Source organism: Coturnix japonica, chromosome 6 (assembly GCF_001577835.2).
Source record: "Coturnix japonica isolate 7356 chromosome 6, Coturnix japonica 2.1, whole genome shotgun sequence".
Taxonomy (NCBI): domain Eukaryota; kingdom Metazoa; phylum Chordata; class Aves; order Galliformes; family Phasianidae; genus Coturnix; species Coturnix japonica.
The window spans coordinates 3,911,437-3,937,082 of record NC_029521.1 but is presented as its reverse complement, the minus strand read 5'-3'; the positions used below and the strand labels follow the sequence as shown (position 1 = coordinate 3,937,082).

General features: G+C 39.9%; 1 protein-coding gene across 2 annotated transcripts in view; it reads left to right on the top strand.

Annotated features, from left to right (window-relative positions):
* Positions 1–25,646, top strand: part of RET (ret proto-oncogene) — a 73,963-nt gene that overhangs the window by 19,213 nt on the left and 29,104 nt on the right. For both annotated transcript variants that reach the window (XM_015866142.1, XM_015866143.2), the window contains exons 2-6: positions 20,776–21,027; positions 22,549–22,842; positions 23,319–23,560; positions 24,681–24,882; positions 25,317–25,516. In XM_015866142.1, coding sequence (XP_015721628.1) covers positions 20,776–21,027; positions 22,549–22,842; positions 23,319–23,560; positions 24,681–24,882; positions 25,317–25,516 — 1,190 coding nt within the window. The remainder of the gene's footprint in view (positions 1–20,775; positions 21,028–22,548; positions 22,843–23,318; positions 23,561–24,680; positions 24,883–25,316; positions 25,517–25,646) is intronic.

The window sequence follows — 25,646 nt, the reverse complement described above, 5'->3', positions numbered from 1 at the left end:
GGTTAAGGTAAGCGCTCTCTCAACATTTCCACTGGTATCTTTGGAGATTTGCAGTGTTTTAGTTTTGTATTCTGAGGCTTCAGACCTCCACAACTGATTTTACTATTCAGAGTGTGGCACAGAGCTCTGTATCCTTGCTTTGAGAACTTTCTTTTTACTGACATAGCTTGTTTTAGTAGAGGCAGTTTTAGTCTGAGTCTCTCTCTAGGTTGGAATATTCACTGGAGAATGAGTATCGCAATGGAGAAATTCAACTGTCAGGAGCAATACTAAAGGTCAGGAGCAATATCTCGTGAACATAATTTCATAGTTTTGCTGATATATGTCTAAAACCATAGGATGATTATTATTATTGTAAACCCAGAATGCTTGGTTACTGATTCAGTAAAGCATTGACGTGCATATCCTGTCAGAAATGTGCACTAACCTCCTGGAATTGTCAAAGTGCCAAAGGCACTGTTAGTTACAGTGCTGCCCTTAATCAAGAGGCCTGGCAAGGCCAGGGCTGTAGCTTCTGTTCCTGCATTATTAAATATCAACAGCTAATAGCATGCTTAGTTAGTACTAGTTGATTCTTTAAATGATAGCTTATGGGGGGAGAACACATCCTGTAGATGAGGGAAAGAGTCATTAACTTCCCCTTCAATAATGACATTTTAGGAGCAGGCTCCAGCATGCTCACATTTTGCCCCTTTGCCTTTTAGCCTTTGAGGAGATTTCCTCTTTCACTCGTGTGCTGTTTTGCCAACTGTCCTGGATTGCCTGCCCAGAGCACTTAGCTCAGTTTTCCCACAGGGCTTGGGACGTGTTTTTCTGGCCTCTGCTGGAGCAAGGACCATGTTGGCCTAACAGACCCTCTTTTTAAAACCTCTGTTCTCTGTGCACTTAAGTGACCTGTTAGTTGTGACCTTCTGCACAGTCAGATGCGTGTCTTATAGGTTTGAAGAGCTGCTGGTGAACGCCATCGCTTTCCTAGGCGCAGAATGCCAGTGGGAGACGATTGACAGGTTTTGGAGTCGTTCTGTCTCAAAGACAAGTCTTAGTCATCCAAATCAAGATTGAACCTATAGCTTTTTCCAAGAGGCTCACAATGCCATTTTTATGTGCAACAGTGTGCTCTATTCATCAAGGAAATGACCGCAGAAATGTGTACCCAGCTGTCTCCGTATCAGTACCATCTATGCTCAGCAGCTGCTGATGTTTGTGGTGATCATTTCCTATCAGACCCTTCTTATTTCGGTGGAAAACTACCAAAAAAACTTGGAACTCAGCAACACCTGAGAGCCCAACTCAAAATTACTTCATTAATATTGCTGTTGCACTGCCTTAATCCATGGAATTTAAGCCAGCAGCTGATGGCACCCCACGCAGCAGGGAGCTGTGCAGTTTGCCTTCTAGTCCTTGTCCCTGGCACCCGCTGCTGCAGCCCTCCCATCTCCCATCTTTTAACCCAGAGGAGCCGTGGGTTGCACAGCACCCTGCAGAGCCCACACAGTGCATGTGCTGTGTAGGGTGCTTTCCACTCAGGGGATGCTCACAGTGCTCCCCATGGAGCACACCCTCACTAACAGCAGCTACCATACAAGCAGAGTTCTGCTCTTGTTTTCTTTTTCTTTTAAACATATTTTTATCTGCTTTTATAAGGAGATTTGGGGTTTTTGTTGTTTGTTTTTGGAAAAAAAAAAATATATTTCAGTACAATTTTACAAGAATCCCAGCAAGAGAAAAGATGATATTACTGTCATGGCTTTAATCTATTATTTATTAGACCTCAGTTAAATGAGGTGCTTGTGACAAAACAGGGTGTGTGGTTTTGGTTAAGTCCCCTGGGCCCTCTGCTATGCAGAGCATTAGGACTGTCAATGCAAAGCACTCTTAGGGAGGAACTTTGTATTTGGATCATAACCACCTTACTGCTTCCAGCTCCTCTTTGCAAAGGAAATTATGTTCTTAAAGGCACGGTTTGTTGATGGATTAGGTCTGTACTGCAGACACATCTGTTAGAGATTTTACCTGCTGAACATATTTTTTCTAAGAAAGCCCATTTAGATGTGCTCCTCGGCCTTCCTGTGCCCCAGTTCTCCAGCTATACAATGAGACTAAATACAGTAGAATGTGGTGAGTCTATTTAGTGCTACAGCAAAGGGATTCTGTAATGAGGAGATTCTGTTTCATGTTTTATCTCTAAAAACTTGGGAGAGTAATCTGTGTGGAAACCACGCCATGTAATTTGTACTCATTATTAAATTAAAGCCTTTTGCAAGGAAGAAACCTACTTGATTTTTGAACAGATTGTAGCTGTTGTAGAACTGTACATTCAAACTGTTCTATGCTTGTCTGATTGGACAAGTAAATATTTATCATCCCTGTGTTCTAAATGCTTTTTCTTCTTCCGATGTTAAGAACTGAGCAGAAATTCTGTGAAAGGGGCTGAAAAAAAAATGTTGAGGATTCTACAAATCTGTTTATGGTACCAAACAAGTATGACTGCATAGACAAACACAGATACTTATTTTTGTACTTCTCATCTGCTATTAAACCATAGGAGAAGTCAGCTAGTTGGCATGAAAATGGTTTGGTCACGTAATGGCACTGGGGTTTAAGCAGGAGGAGATGTGGACTGGGAGACTTGGGAGAGGACTGTGAGAGAGCATTTTAGCCACCAAAAAATGGCAGTACCCCATTGGACATGTGCCAGACCCAGAGGGGAAACATTGTTCAGAAGTCTACAGCCATCCTTAAATGAACGTTCCTTCTTTGAGAGAAGAAGTGACGTACTGGATATTTAAAGGGAGTTCTAGGTTGAGGGCGTTTAAGCTCAGATTCACCTTTTTTTCAATTAGCTGTCGGTGTTCGTCCCAGTAGGGAAACTGACGTGATCTAACCAGCATTGCTGAGAGAACCAGGAGGCCACTGCAAGTGGATGTTTTTCCAAGCCTTTGTTAGAGGTCCCAGTTTAGGCTGTGCTTCCCAAGCTATTGAAGTCGTCTCTTAGATCAATGGCTTGGAACAGTGATCAGTGCCCTGGACTTCCTGTTTGCATAGCTTCCTGACAGGAGGCAGACTTTGATAAAATCAGGGCCCAGTTCTTAGGCTCCCAGCTTAAATCCATGTCAGCCACGTGCTAGCAGGATATATTTATTTTCAAAGGTACTTAGTTTCATACTAGAATGTCTCCTGTATCATCACCGTGCGGTAGGGAGGACATGATGCTTGCCTTCTCAGCTTGTTGTTGCAGAATCAATGAAGACTGATTTAATGGCATTTTCCTCGTAAGAAATGTTCAGGAAAGCCATTTCCCATATTTTCCTAGTACCTTGTCCAGGAAAACAGAATTGGAACCACCTCTGTTAAAGTTATTGGAAAAATCATGGCTGCTTTCCTCCTGGAAAGAATAATGGCAAATTTCATTGGGACATCTGTTTGGTTATTTGAAAAAAGAACTTGGCATGAAGTTACCTTGATTTTTTTATTCTTTTTTTCTTTTTTTCTTTTTTTTTTTCCAAGTGGTTATTTAAAATATTACTTGATTGAAAATAAATATTTTGGATTTTAATTAAAGGCAATATCCAGGGCTTTTCTGGATGCACGTGTTTATACACATATGCAGGGTAATAAAATGTTATTGTTGTCTTACTTTGCTGCTCCTTGGTGACACAGGTTTTATTCCGTTCATGGGAGAATAAATAGAGAAAACGTAATAATAAATCAAACTTTATTGTGGTTAATGCCTTAAGCATTGGAAATCATCTGGAATCTGTGATCAAATTACCAACTCACTGTTATCATTATTTTAAGTACCCATTTGGTGTTTCCATGTAAATAATGATGAGCGATATGGAAGCAGTGTGTTACTGAGCATGTTTGTTAGCAATTTTTCCTTTTAGAAGGAGGGAGGAGGATTTGGTGCCTGGAGGTAAAGCTGCCTTGGATTATGTTGATACTGCTGTTTCCATTTGGAATGTTCCAAGGAGTAAAGCACAGACCCAAATTAAATGGTGTGTAAATTCAGCCCTTTTTATTTTACATACATATATATATATATATATTTAAGTCTGAAGCAAAACAGTTAAGGTTTTGTCATGTCTCTCTCTTGAATTGTGGTAATGTCATGAAATTGCTCTGCAGCTGATCTGGGCAGGAAACCAAACCTCTCAGTCTGATTTCTGACCCAGATCTGTTACTCTCAGGGCAAATTGGTGTTTATGGAACTCCGCATCACCTCTCTGCTTGGTCGAAAGAGCCCCAAAAAGCAGCTTGAGAAATGTATTCCCACTACTTCGCTATCCTGCTGATGTCTCTCACCTTTACCAGTTTTATTAAGCAAATCACTCTTAATGTAAAAACACATTAAAACATTTGAAGTTGTATAAATTTCCTGTGGTGTGACCAGCCACAACATTTTTTTAGATGAGTTGAACCTGTTTTTGAAAACCACTTCACAAAAATAACTGGAGAAATTTCAACCTCAAGACAGCTTGGAAGAAATTGTCTCCGCATTTTCGCAGAGTAAATGTAATCAGATTGACATCTATGACCTGCAACGCAGATAAAGTTATGAATGCAGTCAAACTGCTAAAATATTCTCTGAGTTCTTCCTTAGGTCCTTGCTGAGCACTCCTCCTTTTAGGTCTGAAGGCAGGTGGTAGCTCTGTAGCCTGACTTATGAACCACCTGTGGTTCCAGGTTCTGTGTCTGAATTTGTTTCTCAAGGTCTGTTGTTGCAGTGATGATGATTTAAGAGCAGCTGGTTTAGATGGTTAAAACTTCTCACAATGGAGGATCTGCGTTGTATGCAGGATAAGGCTTTTGATTTTTATCTTTGTGCTAAAACTTTAATCCTGTTTCTCTAGCTGTGTGTACCCGGTTGTTAGACTTGTTCAGTTTTACTGGCTTCCAGTGTTGTTCTGTCTTGGAGTTTCTAATGGTTTCTGCTGAGTTATCCATTAATGTATCTTCAACATAAAAAGACATTCATAGTTTTTCACTGTATCTGTCTGATTAATTGCCGTATTTTCTCTATATGCTATTCTGCTGGTGTCCAAACAGCCTGTACAGGATTTGGGGGTTTTGCCTATTGTTTGAAGTACAAGAGCCGTAGTTTGCTTATTAGGAGCATGAGGCTCGGGGTTGCAGATTAACCAGCTGCACTGCGTGCATTCATGTGGTCACAACCTTCCAAATTTACCCCATCATGAGAGGAAGAATTAATTATAGTCCTAATTGACTGTTTCCTTGGATATAAGCAGGAAGGAACTGCTAGGAGGCAAAGCGATTAGTCAAATTAAGCTAGTTTCATCAATCAAATGTGTGAGAAAGTTCATCATCCTAAACCCAGAATAAAGTCAAGTCAAAATGCAAGAGCCATTAGCTCTTTCATAGGGGTTTTGCTGTGTTTCTTTCTTCCATTTTCTGGGGAATCTTAAAAACATAAAAATACACGCTGTTGATCCAAATTGTGCTTGAAAAACTGTTGGCATTATCTTGGAAGAGGGAATACACTAATATGTTCTCTTTTCAGACACTGCATGTAGGCCTAACTCAGAGACCTTGGCATATATTTTTTTGTGTGGAAAAGTAAATCACACACGTCTCAAACAAAACTCAGCAGCTCTCATAAATCCCGTCAGCTGTGCCAGTGAGATGATGCCCCTTGGTTGCTGTTGCGGTGAAGCATTATCCAGAAAGCTGGATCTAGCAAGGCCTCCATGCTTTATCTCAAGGTGCCTCCTCTGGCTGCGGTCCTTCCTCTCCCATGCGAGGTGTGGTACTGGGGGCAAGTGAAAAATGCCCATAAAAACCCTTCAAACCGTGGCCATCTTTCAATTCACAGTGTTTTGGTTTATCATAATAGACTGAGTGGAAGCAGTAGGCTTGAAAGTACAATCAGATTTTCCTAATGTTGGCTGGCAAACTATGTCAGAAAGATAGGATGAGCAGCCATTCCCACCACAGGGGTTTCATCTGCTGCAGGACTCAAATGGGTCACTGGATCCGTTGCTTGTCAAATTCACCTACACTTGCCATCTCTGTTTTCTTGGCAGCTCCTTGCACCAGATTGCCTTGTTCAGGGCTAGGAACTGCAGGATGGCCTTCTCTGCAACCTTTCCTCTGGGCAGAGGTGGTTCAAACCCAGCTGAGTTCTTCAGCCAGAGTGTGGTCCTCCAGCTCAAGTGGTGGGGAGGTGAACTCTGGGTGAGAACAGCTTCAGCTGGCATTGCCAGTGCAATTGCAAAGGTGTGGAGCACTGCGGTCCCAGAGCCCCGAAGCACAGGCTTAACACAGGGTGTAGGAACAACTTTGTTCACTTTAGGGCATCCCTCACTTGCTTATATTTATCCAGAAGAACAATGTTTCTAGGTCTGGACAATTCATTTTGGTGCATTATTTTAGGAAAAAGTCCAGTTTCACTCAGTTTTATCTGTTGATAATTGGAAACTCTTGTGACAATTCAAAGAAAACTTAGGAAATAAAGCTGCATAGGAGGTTAGGAGTGAAACTACCAGGCACACACGCACACAAAAGAAGGCTTTCATAAAGTTAACACTGGAAAAACAAAGATTCTGTTAAGTCCCCTGGTTGCAATAATCCATTTGTGCATAAAACGTGTACACATGAAACAAATATCCTGCCTACACAATAGCATCCCGTCAGTTGTGCTGAACGCTTCCTAGCTGCAGCTAAATGATCGGGGTTCAAAGTCTGTCAGTATTTCTGCTACTGTTGTTTGATTTGACAGATGTGAATTCATGTGATCATGGATAAGCACGTTCACACATGCTACACTCTCTAATCTATGGGTAACCATTGTGAGATTTGTGTTGAGATGTAAGTTGTTTAAATGAGAACAGAAATAGGAATATTATTAATCTTGCCCTTGCTTTGTTTCCATCGGTCTCTATAACGATTGATGCGCTGAGTAGTGATAGTTAGCTGCTTATTAACTTTACAGGGGAAATTAATTGTTTTAGAAAACAAGGTATTCTACGTACTTGACGAGACAGATTTAATCCAAATTGCTCTGGAAGACACAACTGCAGTTTAAAGAACCAATTTAAAAAATGTTTCTGACTAGAGTTAAGATCTGCGTAGTTCTGTTTGTATTGCGTGCTTAAGTATGGATTTCATTTATATGTTTGCATGTATCTAGAGCAAATCTGTAGCTGCAAGGGAAAGTTGCTAGTATTAATCTTTCAGCACAGGGCTGTATCTTTGGCAGACAGTTCTCATTTCATAAAGCAACACATTTCTTGTAAGGTTCTCATTCACCAGAATGTAACTTTTTAAACTTCCTTTAATCAAAAGTAACATGTAGGCAATGATATTATGACTGCAAATGTCTCTGTGTGATTAAAATGTCTTTTGGCTAGCGTTCTTTTGGTCTTAACATGGAAGAGATTATCTTAAGTAACAGGCTGTTAATTGAGAAATCTATCACATAGGAGAACATCTTCTGAATAAGTGGCATCTGTTCGTGCCGTCTCAGTTTTTTTCTAGAGCACATATATTGATAGATAGATAACTAGGTAGGCTTGAAAAATGGATAAGATGGTTCATAAGTAAACTTACTGGCCAAAGCTGAGGCAGTGATGAAGAAACAGAGAAATAGTCTGCAGGTGATCCAGCCGTTTCATTCTGGATCTCAGCCTCATAGCCGTGGAAGTCGTCCATAATATTCCAGACCTTATGACCACAGAGGTCTGCTGTACAACTCTACTCTCTCTCTCTTGCTCCAGAAGAGAGTTATATTTTCCTCACACGGCTGTATAAGTTGATTTACTTTGGCTTTATTTAGAGAAAAGCGAATTAAACCCGTAATGAATAAATCTAATTTTAAAATTACATTGTTGATCATCACTGCAGCAACATACGAGATCCTTTCTGAGGTCTGCCAATCAAATATATAAAGTACAGCACAAAATAATATATAGCATGTATACTAGATGTTCTCATTTTGGGAGTCAGAGCATTGTGGTCTTTGTTAAAAGTGGTAGTTTAGCAAAATCAGGTCAGCTGAAGAATGTTGAGTTGAGTAGGTCCAGAAAGTCCTGATGGTATTTTTAACGATACGTAGACTGACTGACTCCACTGGGCTTTTTGGTAGTGTTCATTCAAGTGGATAGGGATCACTGAAGAATGATAAGCAATTTGCTACGCTCATTTTAGTTTGAGAATATTGTTTAACCTTAAAAACAAAGTATTACTTTTTTAGGTTTGTAGCTACAGAGATTCATATAAAATGTGCTCAACTCTTAGAATAGCGCTAATAGCTCACATACCATTTTGAACCTAAATTCTGGCCAAATAAGTTTAAAATAACATATTTAATTACCCAGGGAGCAGGTGCTCCTTAGCGTAAGTTCTTAAAATGTCTCTCTTTCTCATTCTTTTTGACTAAACAGTTTTATGCACCAATCCCCAACCATTCGTTGTTTTCTCCTCAGACGTCATCCATGTTCCCAAACACAAGTTTCACAGACGTGTCAAAATGTATTGTTACCCTGTCTATGAGTAGTTGCGTGGTGTTGCTTTGAACCTCAAACCCGCTGAAATCAATAAGGCTCTTGACCTCAGCAGCTTTGAACGAAGACGGTAACTGTATTAATATCTGCAAGGCATGCCTGCAGTGTCAGTTGATCCAAGTCTTTGCTTGGGTTCAGAATCAGTGCTATTTACGCAGATGAGCTCAAGCGTGCACATTTAACTTGTGGTCTCCAAGGAGCAGAGCTGACGTGCCCTATGCCCAGATGCTCCTTAGTGAAACTTGGACATGTCTGGCACAGCAGTGCCAACTGTGTTATCGCCCAGTCGGTTAGCGTGTGCTTTCCGCCCGGCTCCTCAAACTATTTCCAATCTAAGAGCCAAGACTACTGATGAATAACACATGCTTCTTAAAGCTTGAATTATTTAAGGAAACTTTTGAGTGCTTCATGCACCCTTAAATGAGACGTAGTTGTCAGTCTGTTGTTTTTAAAGGTGCCCTTCTTCAATCAAGATAACCAATATGGTGAGCTTGAAAATTTGTCAGAAGTGTTGGCTCCTATGCTAACCCTTACATACTGTTACCCAGATTTTCACCCTCAGTTCGCTGCTGGCTATAACCCATGTAACTAAGTATCTGATAGCCACTACTTCTTTTTTCTTTCTGACGCACCCAGTTTTATAAGATGTGCTGGAATACTTGCATATAGACCTGCACAAAGTAAATCAAGAGTATATGAACCAGAATGTCATGAGGGCAGCAGGCTTCACAGAGAGTTCCTTTGTAGCAGAAACCAAGTGGATTTGTACTGAGTTGTATTCCGAAGGCTCATGCTTCAGTAGCACCTTTGGGTTACTTTCTTTTCCTTCCCCTAAGAATCATCTCTGGAATTCAGCTCAAGTTTTGAGTACGAAGTTACAGGTGACATTTCACTGTGAACGCTTCATTACATCACAGAGACCATATTGCATTTCTGCCTTCCTTTCATCTTTTTATTTCTTTACTTGAATCTTCAAATAGAAATTTTCATCTGAAATTTCCTCCTGCGATATTTCTAGTGTCGCATAAGAATCCCAGGAGTTGCATTTTTCCCATGTTGTTTTTTTCTGTTGCTCTGACTCCACAAATACAACTAAAGCTGAACTTAAGCATTGAGTCCTGAACCTGTCAGCAAAGGATGTTCGTGAGAGGAAGAGCACGCCCTAATGCAAAGCTTTTATTGGTAGCTGTAGTACAGACAGAAATCCCAGAGTTACAAATGTTACAATCTCTTATTGAGATGTAGTACTACCAATAATGAGAAAGTGTATTCTTACTTATTCACACTTAGACTCTGTTAAGCTTCTACAACTGCAGGCTTATTTGGAAGAAAAGCACCAAGCCAGCCAGCTATTCACTTTTTGCTGCAGAGAAACTATTTTGTGGTGTTCTTGGAAGAGTCAGTTCACGTGAGTTTTAGCCATGATGTAAAACTGTTTGCTTTGTTCATACCCAGGTGTTTGTACCCTTTCTTTTAAGGCACAGGTAACATTTCTGAGCAGAAAGTCTAAACCTACGCTTTTGATTCTGTATTTCTGTAGCATACACTTGAAATCTGAACTTCTATTTTCATTATTCATTATAGTCTTTTATCCTGTGAACATTATTGCCTTGACAGGGAAAGAGGGGAAGAAGAGGAAATGAGGTATTGTGCTGACACTTAAATTAAAAATGTGAGCTCTGGGTGAAATGGTGCAGCAAGCACCTTTGCAAAGGAGTTGAAAAACCAAAATACCTTAATAAAATGTGCATGGGGATACTGTGCTGAAACAAGATTTGACTATTTTTCTTTGTGATTTGAGATGCCACCTGATGTGTTTTCAGCTTGTAAATGGAGCAGGGAAAAAAAAGAGGAAGCACTGATTTCAGCAGCTAAGGGGAAAAAAAAAACATGCTATATTTTTAAACTTTGTGCAAAAAGATTCTTTTTGTGTGGGATTGCCCAGAGGCTGGTCACTGAACTACTATAGTCCTTTCTTCAGCTCTGGGACTGTCACTTACACTTTGCTTATACATTGAAAATGTGTGATCAGAATGACTATTCTGGTAGTCGTACGTGTAGTTCAGAATAAATGTCAACATCAAGGGCTATCTGTGTGCCTCGGTGCAACCCTGGCCTCAGTTCAGACCTATATGTAGTAGACACTGCTAATGATTAAAGATGGTACGTGATCAGAAATTTACCAGTAGAAATGATGTTTCTTTCTTGGTAGTAAAGTGTATAACAAAGGTAACTGAATGTTTTCTCTTGTTTCAGCAGTAGAGGATATAGGCATGGAGCAAGAATTTTGCTTTATAGCAAAAACCTGCAGTAGAAAAAGGCATTGTGATACCTTTGAGATAAGCAAAATCAGTTCTTAGTAGTCAAAGGAGAACGTTTGTTTGGCAACCTGTGATTGATTGCAGCAAAAAAAGGACCCAAAAGTTTCCTTAAAGGAAAAGAATGCTTTTGTAAACTCTAGTAAAGAACCCTGGTGCTCCTCACTCTAAGAATGAGCTGAATACCAGGACATGTGAATGTACTGAGGATTTGAAAATCAGAGGGAGTTCCTTAAACAGCTGAATATCATTCTTTTAGGCTTCTCTTTAGTTCATTCCTGTAACTTGTCAGAAACACAACACAATTCATTTCTTTCTTGAAGCTAGTTGAAATGTGCCATCTTAAAAACCCATCAGTGCCAAGTATATATCACTAGTGTTATGTCAGGCTGTTTCCAAGCCTTGTCAGTACAATTTTTTGCCGTCTTGCTGACAGCATTTATGCTCTAAGACAAGAGCATAATAGCTACTGTGTGCTCATGATTAAAAGTCCTTGCAGGAAAAGCTCTGTTTTATTAAGCAGTGATGTACACATCTGGGATAGGGTTTTCCTTGCTGTTTTTTGGTTTTTTTGTTTTTTGTTTTTTGTTTTGTTTTGTTTTTTTATGATGGCAAGTGTAATACATTTTTTTATGAAACTATTTTATAAGCAGGTCTGTAACGCACTTAGAAAAATTAGTAGTCAAGTGCAGATGTGTTGTAGCATTGTTTCGGAACTTCTCGTGTCCTTTAATTTCAAGCATATGCATGTATTGCTTCAAAGAAAGTACTATAAATGGAAAATGAATAGTACCAAATAGGCAACATCTTACCTCCCACGTTTTGTTTTCTAGAACACCTAAAACATGGTAATATAAGTCAAAATGGTCTCTTAATTCATGGCAAAACTTCAGAGAAATAAATAAATAAGGGTAACAATCACGACGATATTTCACTTCCCGGATTGAAGAATTGAATCGCAGGCTCATAGCTCCCTTGAGTGTTTGGGAAGAGAATAGCAGCTCTTAATAATAGAGCACTTTCCTGTGAGAGAGGCACGTTTCTGTCATTAGCGTTTTCCTGGCAAATTTTCAACCGCCAGCAGCAAAAGTTTTCATTGATTGCCTCCTACTCTAAGGAGGTAATGATACTGTTGTCACTTTCTTTCATGAACTGCATGAGTTGGAGAAAATTAAGGAAGATGTTATAAGATATGGATAAAACACAATTCAGGCTGAGCTACTTCCCTTGTCACTGCAGAAGGAGTAGCAGAAGAGTTTTTAAGCATCTGAGCTAAATATAGAAAATAGATTTTGCAGTGCAAGTAGTGGAGAATGCGAAGTAAAAACCGATCAAGTCACAATCAAGTCATCTGCCTTTCAGAAAATCAGAAGGGGACACATGCACCTGTTCTCTGACATTCAGACCCCTTTCACCATGGCTCAGGTGGAGAAGCTGCTGCCTCTGATCCCCTTTGGAAGAAATAGACCTTGTGTACTTATTCAAAGGTCATACCCATAACATTTGGTCAGCAGTTACCATTTTGTTAATTGCCACTCTGGACTGACTATGAGAGGATAAAGCTATCTGTGAGAAACCTTGTTGTGTACTTGATTTGCCCTACGAAGATAATAAGGAATACGAAATAGATGGAGGTGTTTGTGGTTATTAGCATCCAGATTGCATTGAAATGTCAGAAAATGATCCTTGATGCCTTGGCTCCATCTATTTATAATTGACTGGAAGGCTCACGTTCATTTTGATGATGCAAAATCGAGTGCAGCTGGAGAAAAGGAAATGGGGAAACTTGAGATAAAGTGGTAATGCAGCTCAGGAGTTTGTGCATGTAGAAATCCTTGTCATAAATCAACAGCTGTTTTTTTTTGTTGTTTTTTTTTTTTTTGTTGTTCGTTCATTTTTGTGACTAGGGATTGTGAAAATTTAGGACTTTTGTCTTAAGGAAGGAGCACAGTGATCTAAATCTTCATCTTAATGCAGGAAATGCATTGTGATACTGATGCTGTTCTGACTAGGATAATTCATTTAAGCTTATTTGTTCTTACCTTTAAGGATCTTCTCATCTCATCAAGTATGCTGAGTAATTTCTGTGGATAAGATTGTCGTGTGGTTTATTTTATTTTATTATTTTATTTTATTTCTTGCAGGTTTTAAATGCATTTTATTCTAAGCACCTTGTTCGATAATGTTGACCCTTTGTATGAGCTCAGCATTTCTGGAGTAAATATATGAGAAAGCTAATTGAAATATAACAAGAGTTTAGAGCACTTGTATGTCACTACATTATTAATTGAGGATTTTATGGATTGAGATTTACAACTTGTGTACCAGCTTTAGCACAGAGCAGCAATATGTGCTGGTCTTCTCTAGCTTCTCATGCATCACAACCTCTGCACACATGCCATATACAAATGCATTTTGGAACTCACATACAGAGTGCACATAGAGGGTGAATAGGAAATTGGTCGCTGTTTTGACAGTTGAAAATAAAACAGCAGACTGAGTCCACCCTTTTATCTTGGCATCTCTTGTCATGCGGTGTGGAATAATTCCACTTGCAAGGAACGTGAGCACTGAGAGCAAACATGGAATATGTTGAGATGTCAGCGTTTGTTGAAACCAGAGAAGCAGAAGAAGAATCAAAGCTAGAAAAGATGGTGGACTGGTGTTTATAGTCTGTTTGCAGTGGAGCTGATAGTGCTGTAAAAATAGCTTTGCCACACTTAGATACCCAGTTTTGCCTTTCTTCTTGATAACCACGGCTCCTTTCTATCCACCTATGAAGTAAAGAACTAAAATGACCATACACGTTGTAAAATGAAGAACTTGTGATTACTTCTCCATTGTCTTATTTGTAGGTCTTCAGTGGAGCTTGTTTGGCCTCTCGCCCTAACTGCTTCCTGCTTTGTAGAGAATATGTTATGAACTGTTCCAATGCATAGTGCATTGTACAAGGTCTTTCCAGGGATAAGGAGGTACTTAAAACAATCTCAGTAGAGAAATATACAAATATTTAGGAACTTATTTTCATCTCGATACATGCATATCTATGCACATGTGTGTATACACACTACCTTCATGGGTATTTAAGTGAAGATTTTTACCTGTCACCTGCTCTAAGCAAACTCAAAGCCTCAAATTTTGCAGCATTTGATGTGTGAAATCTTTGAGATATTTTCTTCAGTGTTCTTCAACTTGCGATTAGTTGCTAAAGTGAAATACAGATCACTGGGTATTCACTTATATGTGAACATATTGGGCCCATACGGAAGTGAAACGCAGTGGTATAGAAATGAAACATCATAATCTTTTTTATTAAACTGCCATGTAAACACCTGAAATTTGACCTTAATGGAAATAAATTCTATCACCCATTTATTAATGTAGCATGCTGCCAGTCTGTTTTTCTATCTTATATTTCTGCTCTGTACACATATTGAGTCAAATTATTTCCAGTTACTCTCAGGCACTTAAGCCACGCCTCAAAAAGAATCATTATTTAATCAAATAAACAGTGAGAAATATCGAAAGAATTTGCAGAAACTCCTGCAGTTTCTCAGAGAAGCTTTCTGTGCTCATTAGTTTCTATGAAGAACAGCGTATGTTTCGGTAACACTGGTGTTTAGATCAGTGAGCCATCAATATCTTGTTGTCTTGATGATAAGTAACAAAACTATAAGAAAGTGAGAGAAAGGAAGCTTCTAGCCCTTCTGGTGCTTGTGGAAGTTCAAAAGTGAGTATCTGAAATTTACCTGGAAGTATGGTCTCTCAGGAGAAAAATGTAGGTGCCTGTTTGACCTCAGCCTGAAGGCAGATATCAAGAAACTTGTAGAGAATTGGTGGTTATTGTCCCATTTTCTGGAGCCAATCGTGACTTGAGGCCAAAATTGAAACCATGACTATTCTCACAAATCCAACTGAAATATTGATTTTTTAAATACATTTAGGGATCTGACTTTGGACTTGAGCTTTTAAAATTTATGTTCAAAATGCCTGACACCTTAAGAAAACATTATTTTAATCTAATATATCTCTTGGCTCTGGCAGATCTATCTTAATAATGTCTTGTGGAATTCTCATTTTCAAGATTGGCGTGTGAATACAGGTGGTCAACTGGGCTTTTCTATCGCATATTTGTATCTACATAATTTGTATGTTTCCAATCAAAATCCAGGCTTGTTTTCATGGGAACGTGTTGAGGAAAATCACAAGAGAGGCAATTAACTTAAAGCAGGCCAGTTTATCAGGTCTGGAATTTTTCTAGCCATTGTTTCTGCTCGCCATCAGTTTGCAAGGACCTGTTCCCTCTGGAAGTATCATATTCTATAAAACACGTGTATTCCTCTGGTGCTGCTCCTATTGAAATTCATTCTGTCATCCTCCAGCAATGGTGCTACAAGTAAATGCACACATCAGGTGAAACAGCAATTACCAGGCTCCATAAAGCTCGAGCATACTTTCAGAATGCTGGGCGTGCAGCTCTGCAGTGAGCAGTCCACTCTAACCTGGGATCCAGAGAAGCAGCTTTACAAAACAGGAATTCATTACATTTTTGGTTTAAAACAGTTTCTTATGTTTGCAGTTTCACATCACATCTGTTACAATTCCTGTAATTATCAGCTTAAAATAACATACCTAAAAATAAATAACGTCGTGCCGCTGAACTGAAGTAATGGCTTGCTATGGTTAATTTGGTGTTCGTCAGCTCTTCTGTTGTGGTTCTGGTGACTCTCAGACGTGCTGTCATTTATACCCAGGGCAGTGATGCTGCTGCCCAAGCTCAGTGCAGTGAGCGCAGAATTAAACTGGGCTTCTTTGCATAAAATCAGGTGAGTCCTGTGATAATTTGTGCCTTGAGAGGTGGCTGCCTACCCAGCGAGGCAGGAGGCTCGCTCTGTGCCTGGCTGCCAATGCATGCACATGCACAGTGCATGCTTCCGCCACAGGTGCTGTGTCCCTCCTCGCCCTGGGGACAGCCAGCAGGCAGTGATAAGTGCACCAGGATCTTCCCCACAGTCTTCAGTTTCTGGCACTGAGACTTATTCCAGATAAGAAAGCAGCCCATTAGCTCATGCTCCAGCATAAGCTGCAGATGTTAGCTGGACTCCCCCGCAGGTCCTTGTTGGCTGCTCCTTTTCAGAAGTGTTCAAACAGCTATGCAGGTTGCTTTGCTTTGTGTTATTTTTTGCCTTGGTGAATATTAGTTCTTTGAGCAGTTATCTCTGGAGATGTTCAGCTCACTCTATTGGAAATAGTCCTTCTCCTGTGACTACCTTTTACATGAGTCCCAGTGCAATGATGGATAGTGCGGAACTGAAAGAAAGGTTGGAGTGATTTCCCTGCGTGAGGTGGAGATTGTTCTCTATGTCAAACCATCCCTGACTGAAGAGCCACTCATATAAATGCTGGCAGAAGCACATCTATTCTTATGGGATGGAGCGGCCTGTGTTAAGTGGCAGACATAGTCTTGAATACCTTGAAGGATATTCAGCCCCCAGCGTTGTTTGTAGCTATGCTATTTCATGCTACCCTTCCATTAAGTGTCAGTGTTTTTTCTAAATGACTGTCTTTTGGGTTAATAAGGGTGAGTTTACTGCTTAGTCCTGTAGGGGCTAGAAGGACATTAAGTAGATGAATCCTTTAATTTGAAATACACAAGTGCATCCCTACTTTTGTTCTCTGATGAATCAAACGCTGGGTATATTAATACTAGTAATGGAACATAATGGCTACTCATCAGAAGTAAAGATAATTATTTCAGGAACACAAAACTAACCTTGCCAGATAATTGCTTGTTGAAATCTGATGCTGTGCAACAAATGGAGAGTTATTAGCAGCTGAGTCCCGTGTTTGTCTGTTATGTCGTTATTTCCTATATGCTAGAACAGTAGGGTTATCATTGCATTAAAAACATGCACCTTTTCTTTGCATGTCAGTTTTTGATGTGGGATTTTGAGAGGTCTGCTCTGTTTTAAGAAGTTACCACGTTATCCTCCTAAGTGCTGGGGCTGGCTCAACAAACTTGTCCATGTGTGGATTGTACAGGTGTCTGTTACACATCAAATGAAAAACAACCATCATTCCATTTCCAGTTGGCTGACTTTTTTCCTTATGTTCTTTTTTTTCTTTTTTTCTTTTTTTAAATAATTCAAACTAATGTTTGTGTTTTCAATGCTTTCTAATCCAGCAGACATCACGAGATGGCGGAGGTTCTCACATAGTGGAAAAGAAGTGCAGTGTATAATACGTAGAGTGAATGGAGTGCAGAATGTAGCAGTCAGAGAAGCATTTTTTCTGATGTCATGACTAATTAAACCCAGAGCAACTTTAAGGAAAGATGTCACATTTCAGGCATTTGATGAAGTTTTTAAATCAAGATAGGAGCTTTGGATCAGTTGTATGGTGTAACTTAAACCAAATAGTGCCATTTATGCTCTGAAGCTTCACTACTATCTGTTTAAAACATGTGTTTGTTTAGCCAAACCTTGTGCCTCAAATTCAGTGGCAGGCCTTGAAGTTGAGCAGTGTGCTGCTTTCATTCCTCCTGTGGCTTTAGTCATGAGGTTGGAGCATCAGCATCTCTTTGGTTAGGATGCTGTGGGCTGCTCGTTGCCACCTGGCCCTGAGCAGTGGCCATGCTGTGTGGGTTGAGTCTCTGCAGGTGAATCATGTGGACTTGGGTTGCTTTTGCAATTGTCTAAGCATATTCTTTCCCAGAGCAATGCTTGTGCCTAGGATCATTCACTGGAGCTCATGCTATTCAGAGTCTTACCTAGAAAGCTGCAGACGTCCTGGGAGACAGATTTTCATGCTGAACTTCTACAGTTGAGTAATTAAAAAGTTTAATGCCAATTGACCTGGTGATTGAAAAGTTGAATTACGTTTTTCTGCCTCATAGTTGATAATAAGAAGGCAGGTAACATTGCTATACTCCGTACACATCATTTCCATTAAGAGTAGTCCACCTGTGCTACTCAAGTATTCAGTGACAAGCATGAAAAATAAAAAACATGTGAACTTTCTACAACAAGATTTGTTCAAAAAATCAGTTTGCTTCCCAAAATGCATCATTTGCCTAATAATTCACATTTGGGAACAACAACAACAACAAAAGCCACTTGACAAACTGCTTTCTTTCAAAAGCATAAAGGCTTCAAAGTCTGTGTAATCTCATTTCTCCACGCTCATTTTTATCCGCTTTCTCTCCTTGAACTGGAAAAATGCTGTCCTAACTGTATCCATTTCCTGTAGGAGCTATTAGTCAGTAGCATTCCATCCGCTTCAATGTGATCACTTTTCCAATCTGTATGTTACTGATACGCTATTATCATGTTATAGTGCTCATCCATCAGTTTGCAGTGTTTTCTGTGCTGATTGCAGAGTCGAGGCGAGATGAAGCATTCTCTTTAAAATACTAATAAAAAACTTCAGAAATGCCAAAACATTCCAATAATTCCCTCTCTCTGTCTCTTCATCTCTCCTATACGCAGTAATGTACTCAAATATGCTACAGAGCAAAAGCTTCTGATGGTGGATTTCAAGGTTATGATGTGAAATGTTTCTCTGCTTTTAACTCCTAAGCAAAAGCACTTGAACCATCAGTTTTGTAACCATCTCAGCTCCCCCTTATTTAAGTGGGGTATTCTATAAAAGCTCCATCTGGTTTCCTTAGGAATCTTGCACAAATTCTTGGAAATCGATTTTTGTCAGGACATGAGGCACTTTGACCAGGATTAGAATCTCTTCCTCCTGCAGTGTACCTTCCAGATGGCAAGTTTATTTATTGAATCTGGTTTTAACTTACTGAGGCTTAAAGGAATGAACGCAATTCTGAGAAGTGAGTGCTGCGTTTCTACTTGAAAAGTCCCTTCAAAATCACACTCCAAAGATTGACATGCAGAGTGTGGTTTCTGCTCGGGCAATCTGTTGCATACCTCTCATCTTTCCCAGTGCTTGAAATGGGATTAAAGAGTGGCATGAAGCACTTAACAAAATCCCAGCATTTTCAATATCAGCAGCATGGGATGAATCTTGTTACGATAACATGGCTAAGTCAAATTTATCTTTCTATTTTTTTTTTTTTTAAAGCCATCTAACTTTCTACATTGCTGTAAAGAGTTCTGATTTGAGGTACTTGTTTTCTGAGTGAAACATGAAACTAATTAATATCCACTTAAGCCACAGGTTGTGTCCCCTTTGTCCTTCCTCACATTAGAGCTGTTCACCCTGGTCTTAGAAATAAGTATTCCTCCATCCTATTGCTAATGTTGTGAAAGTCTCACTTGCACACATCAGTGAGTTCTATCTATCTATTTACTTACTTATCAATCTCTTTTCATTGAGCACTGAATACCTGGTATAGAATTTCTTGCGAGGAAGTTTTTACAAATCTAGAATCGCAATCTCATAGAAAATACCCGAAGGGTATTTGCACCGGGGCTGGGCCTTCTCTTTGGATATCACCCGATACCTTTCATTAATGGACCTGTTTGTTAGGAGTCCTGGTGGTGTGGATTCCCCATCCTTTCCTGCACTTCCAAAAAGAGGCAGGCAGCAGGGCTGGAAAAAGATTGGAAATGCATTAAGAATGCTCAGGTAATGGGGTCAGAGTGAGAAGTAATTGTTTTCTACTCGATAAGGGGCTCTAGGAGCTACTGGTTAAATTGCTTTTCTAAAACTCCAAGAAGGGTTTTTGTTGGTTTGCTTTTGAATTAATTACTCTGGAGCAAAGTCGCCTACTGCATCGCTTTACTACTTTATTCACATATTGCAAAGCATTTGTTGAACAAGTAATGGGGTCCTGTAGATCACATGGATGTAATTGCATCCAGGGATACTAATGATGTCATGAAACATTGCAAGGTAGAGTGGTTTCTGTGGTGTTTCTGAAGGAAATGAGAGGTCTCTCATTCAGAGTTTGTTTGTCATTCTCTCCATTCAGTAAAATAGCATATGAGTCTAATAGCAATATAAAATAAATGATACATCCTGGTAGTATTTGGAAGATGTTTTGGCTTTATATCCAAACTGTTACTGCTTTGCTGCCATCATTTCCATTTCTACCTGGCTTGCTTTTAGCTAAAACAGTCCCGTCTTTGTACCATGTGGAAATTATTTTCATTCGTTCAGCAGATGTATGAGCCTTTTACATGTCTTACTCCTTATCAAATCAGATTATATGATAAAAAAAACTCTGCAGAATGTTCTGCAAGTGATCTGTTGTGTGGGAGCAACCACGGGCAGTAGGTGCAGATGGAGGACATGTGTGACAGCTCCAGTACTTCAGTGCATGCCAGTATCACTGTTTACATATGTTGCAGGTGGGATATCTTTGCAGTTCATTCTAACATCAGTTTGCCAGTGCACCCAAACAAGATATCAGTCTTTTTCAGCCTGCTGCAGTGGATAGAGATGTTGGCCTGTCTCTTTGTGATTCTGAAAGTCCCACCCAAATCTTACTTATCTTCAAATGAAAGACTTTATTTTTAAATGTGAAGGCATCATTCTGTTTAATGACCATATTGCAATCCAGGACTCTGTCGGGCTACTCAGTATTTCTGACAACTCAGTCAGTCTGTTTACACTGGAAGAAGACCTGAGAGGTGTAGGTATGGACCTGGCAAGCATATGTTTTTTAAGTGTTCAGCTTTAACTGGGCTATGCTTATAGCAGAGCAGTTTCACTTTTAAGAAGTAGATGACTGTGCAACTTCAGCATGAACTATGAGCCAGGTCTTTGATGGCGATGTCCCTGGCTTGAGTGCAGCAAAACTGATTTATGCTAGATTAGGATCCGCATTACTCTCATCACTTTTAATGCTTCCTTAATCTTCACAGAATGGAGCCTTCAATTCTTTGCAAGCGTGTCTCTTAAGAAAATGCCAATGCAAAAATCTGTTAACTGGGATGAACTCTCCTGCTTTGTGCCTTCCTTTGCAGCTTCCTTTGGTCTGTACTTCCCCAGAAAGGAGTACTCAGAGAACGTCTACATTGACCAACCAGCAGGTACACCGCTCCTGCGCATCCACGCCCTGAGGGATTCACATGGGGAAACAGCCCACTTTCATCTGTGCCAGAATCTCATCATTTCTCGAGCGAGATCCCACGAAAATCACTGGTTTCAAATCAGAGAAAAAATGGGACTTCTCTACCTCAGCAGGAGTCTAGATAGAGAAGACTTTAACATGCTGTGTAAGTATAAGAAGACTAATTTTTCTAGTGGAAATTTCTGTTGTTAAAGCATCTTCAGATCATGAGATTTATCCTTCAGCAATAAACACTGAATTCAGAAAAAAATACCCCAACGCCTATTTTAAAATGAAGAACCAGACCTAACAAAACCTGCAGGAAGCACAAGGAGATGCATACTGAAGCAAATGTTAATCTGAGACAGATCTGGTTACTCTCACTACGATACTGAGATTTTTTGTTTATTCACTTACTGATGCAAATTGAGCCAATTCCGCTGTGCCAATGTTGGGTGCTTTAGTGACTGCACAGTTGCAGTTAGATGACAGACTCTCACATAAACAGCCCTCAAACTTTGGCAACGCGGGCTCATGTGGATTTACAAATAATACCAGTGGTTCTTGGAAGAGGTGGCTGTGTACCTCTCTGTCCCTCTGAAGATACAGCCTTGTTAAGGGACTTACTGTTCAGCTACAGAAATGGGTTATCTCAGGCTTTTCCTCCTCTTTTGTGCTCTGTCAGTAAACTGGTCCTGGTGATTTTGATCCATGAGGAAATTATCTTTCGATGATGGAGAAGGAAATGGATGAGATGCTAATGGCACACTGCTGTGATCAGTTGCAGAAATTCTGCTGTTGGACAGCCTGTACCAAGTGATGAGTTGGAGGGCCATAAATCGACACTACTCTTTGACTGAGGTGCCTTGATGTTTAAATGTTCATCTTCAAGGCACTTACTGTTTCGTTTGTTTAGTGCTTAGTATCTCATCCTTTTCCTCTGCATTTTGGATACTAATAAATATCAGATACCCATTTGTAACTGGGCAAGGGAAGAACAGCTATCTGTGACTTGAAAGTCTTAGGGCTTCTTGTTTTGTTCATATCATGGTGACCTATAGAGCCTTTCCGAGTGAATTACATCTGCCGCAGAGATGTTATCATTCTGTCTGTAGTCAAATGCTGCTAATCAAAATAATTGAGTCTTGAGGGTATTAGTAGATGCCACAAGTTGATTTACATGTCTGTGTTTATCCTTTGGCCAGCTCTTTATATTTCAGAATGATTAAGCAGATTGCGCTCTAAACAATTTAGTCCATACCTTCAACTGCTATAAACTGTCACAACACTGTGATTTCATTGACAAAAGTCTTGAGTCTGTTTGTTGCCATTTTGCACTCTTTTCCCCCACTGCAACCCTACTAGTCCCTTAAAACAACAACAACAAACAGTCAAAAAGCTTATTACCAGCAGTGACTTGTTGTATATTAGTGTCTTACATGCAGATCACTGGTATCATTTAGTGAGGTTCTATAACTTAAAACTTGTGGCATGACACCTATTAGTTTTTAGCTTTTTGGGGTTACTAGGTTTAAGATCTTCCAACCATCAAGTGGTATAGTCAAGAATTGTTGTTATGTAGCAGAACTATACAGTTGTTTGTGAAATAATGAACTAGAGCACAAAAAATGTATAAGAAATGGACTGTCTTCCATAAAACATTTTGTCTTGTGTGTTCTTTCTGAAGCTGTAGGGAGCTGGATGCCATTATCAAAGGTGATGCTGTATGTCTTCCTCTCATCTCACCCTTTCCAAGAGAAGGAATGTGACTCTGCTACTCGTACCACAGTTGTCCTCTCCTTGATCAATGCTACTGCCCCAGCTTGCAGTTCACTGACGGCAAGGCAGCTTTGCTTCACAGAAATGGATCTTTCCTTTCACATCAAGGAGAATAAGCCCCCTGGTACATTTCATCAGCTCCAGTTACCCTCAGCTCATCATCTGTGTCAGAATCTCAGCATTACCTACAAACTGTTGGCAGGTAAAACTGGAACTGAATCATGTGGGACCCAGAAATAGATGCAAACAGCTGCACTGTTAAGATCTCTCTAGTAGTAGATCCTCTAGATTGTTCCTTTAAAGGAAATTCCCTTTCAGATGTGATCTGAGCCTGAATATTTTGCCTTTGAGTTATGCAGAAAGGATGGGTAGGAAGACATGTCTCCTTCCTGAGGGAAAGATGGGCTTTAGAAGGTTGTACCTGGTAAGAGAAGACTGGGGATATTCTGAGCTTTAAATTGTGCCTCATCTGGACTGCAGGAACTTCCACGTATTCTGCCTATCTTAATACACCTCCACAACTTTTTTTTTTTCTATTTCACTTCCTAGCCTGCCTTTTGTTTTGCAGTCATGATGTGTAAAGGGATTTATTGCAAAAGAATATTAAAGAAGAAAACTATCAGGATTCTGTAATGGGAAGCAATTTGCCCCTATTTACTTTGTGACCATGTTTTCCAGCCGAAGGCCTGCCTTTTCGGTACAATGAGAACACCACTGGTGTGAGTGTAACACAGCGCCTGGATCGAGAGGAGAGAGAGAGGTACGAACTGATCGCCAAATGCACCGTGAGAGACGGCTTCAGGGAAATGGAGGTTGAGGTGCCCTTCCTCATCAATGTGTTAGATGAAGATGACTCTCCTCCCTTCCTTCCCAATGGCACTGACACTGCAGATGCTGTGGTGGAGTTCAACAGAAAAGAGGTAATGTTCTCCTTTATTTGGTCCCTGAAATTGGGAGCGTACTGGTTGTAGGTCACTAACATTGAGGATCTTTCTTTAATGCTCTCCTCCTATTTATCCTTAACTGTGCCAAAGTGATCATTCATGAGGTCTGAACCCGCAGATGTCTTTCTTTGTGCCTCTTGCACATGTACACTCATTACTTCAGTAGAGAAGTCTACAAGTGGGCTCTTTGGCTCTTCTTACCTAATTCGGCAGTGGTATATGTAAGATGCAACTTTATGGGCCCGAATGATGCATACTTTATGCAAGGATATATATTCCATAACAGCAGCTTTGTTTTGCAGTCACATTTTCATTCAGTGTGTTTTGCTCATAGTTGTGTCTGAAAAAGAATGATTTTAGGAGTTTGCTGCCACCTCCAGACCAGAGCAAGCACTTACAAGATGCCCACAAACGTACCATGTTTGGTCATAAAGCAATTCCTGTCTGCTTTTGAGAACTTGAGGATTTGAGAGTTTCACTTTTCTCTGGATGAGAAACCCTTGGTTTACCTGATACTTCCTCCCTAGCTGTAATGACTGAAGCTGAATCTGATTAAAAATAAGATTGCCAAGGTGTCATTTACAGGTGTTTGTTGATGATTGGTTGTTTTTTTTTCCTTCTTAACAGGAAGGTTGCCATTGTTTGCATCATTAAATATTTGTTTGGAAAGGTACTTCATTAGTTAATAAAAATGGATTGAGTACTCCTAGTTGCACAAGCTGGGAACAGTGTATTTTGAAGCTTGCATGTGGCTCCTCACTAATTCACCCAAGTGCCAATCTTTGAACTGGATTAAGTGGAGATAGCTGGATCAAGAAAACACTGAGACCAAATAAGGTGTCCCTCCTTGAGCTGTGGAAGTGGCCATGAACACTAACCTGCTATAATAAAATGTTCCTTTGTATTTCCTGGAAGAAGAATAACAAAATAAGTTAGAAATAGGGTTATCCTGAAGCATAAAATGGATTTGGATGCAAGAGTGAACCTGAGTGAAAGTTGTAAGGTTTTATATGACCAATATTTTAATCTTGAAAATGTATATCAAAGGAAGAATCTTCAGGGTCATTCAGCAATGTCATTTCTGATTTCCTTCCAGGGAACTGTCCTTGCAGCGCTAACTGTGTACGATGCAGACACCACACCAATTTATCCCCTTGAAAGCAGCAGAAAGAAATACACAGGAACAATAGTTACTGACGATCCATGGATAAGTGAAACGTTTCGGGTGGAGCACATTTTTGATGAAATCCACTTCAGCCCAAATGGCAGCCAAGTGAGGGGAACGCAACATGAATACAGTAAGGTCTCTTTCTTCGAATAAAAAAGTTACTTGACAACTGCTGTTTAACTCTTCCAGGAATTTTGTAAATATTAAACCAAAGAAAGCTGAGGGATTTTAAGTTAAGCAAAACACTGAGCTTTAAACCTGTGCTGAAAAAAATGATGCATCACTTTAATAGAGAAAATATGGGATGAACTTCATAGTATAGAGGAGCAAGAGTTTGCTTCTCAGCACGGTCTTTAGATGTGAAGATCACCTCATCAGCCCTCTTTAAACCTCTTGAGTAGCACAGAGCATAAATCCATAGGAGCATATTTCCACCTGCTTTTGTTTCCTGTTAGCAATAGCTTTGATAATTTTATCTGGGAGGGGGGAACTGCAGTATCAAAAAAAAACCCACACATTCTGAGATAATGTGGGTTCGTAACAGACTAATCTTTTCTTTTGCAGAACTGGTACTGAATAAAAGTATTTCAGTGACAGAGCATCGCTCCTTCCAGTTGGATGTTTTGGTGAACGACACAGAATTTAATGGCCCAGAAAAATCAGTGATGCTTCATTTCAATGTCTCCATCCTCCCTGTCAGCATTCAGTTTCCAAACACAACTTACCGCTTCACAGTAAACCGAAATGCACAACGTTTTGCACAAGTAAGATCTGAGTTAATTATATCTTCACTCTGTTAGAAACCGAGCCAGTATATAGAGCACGGCAGTGAAATGTAGGTAATCTAACTTCTGTTCTTTGATACTGACTCTGTGTTACAAGCTACGTTCTGAA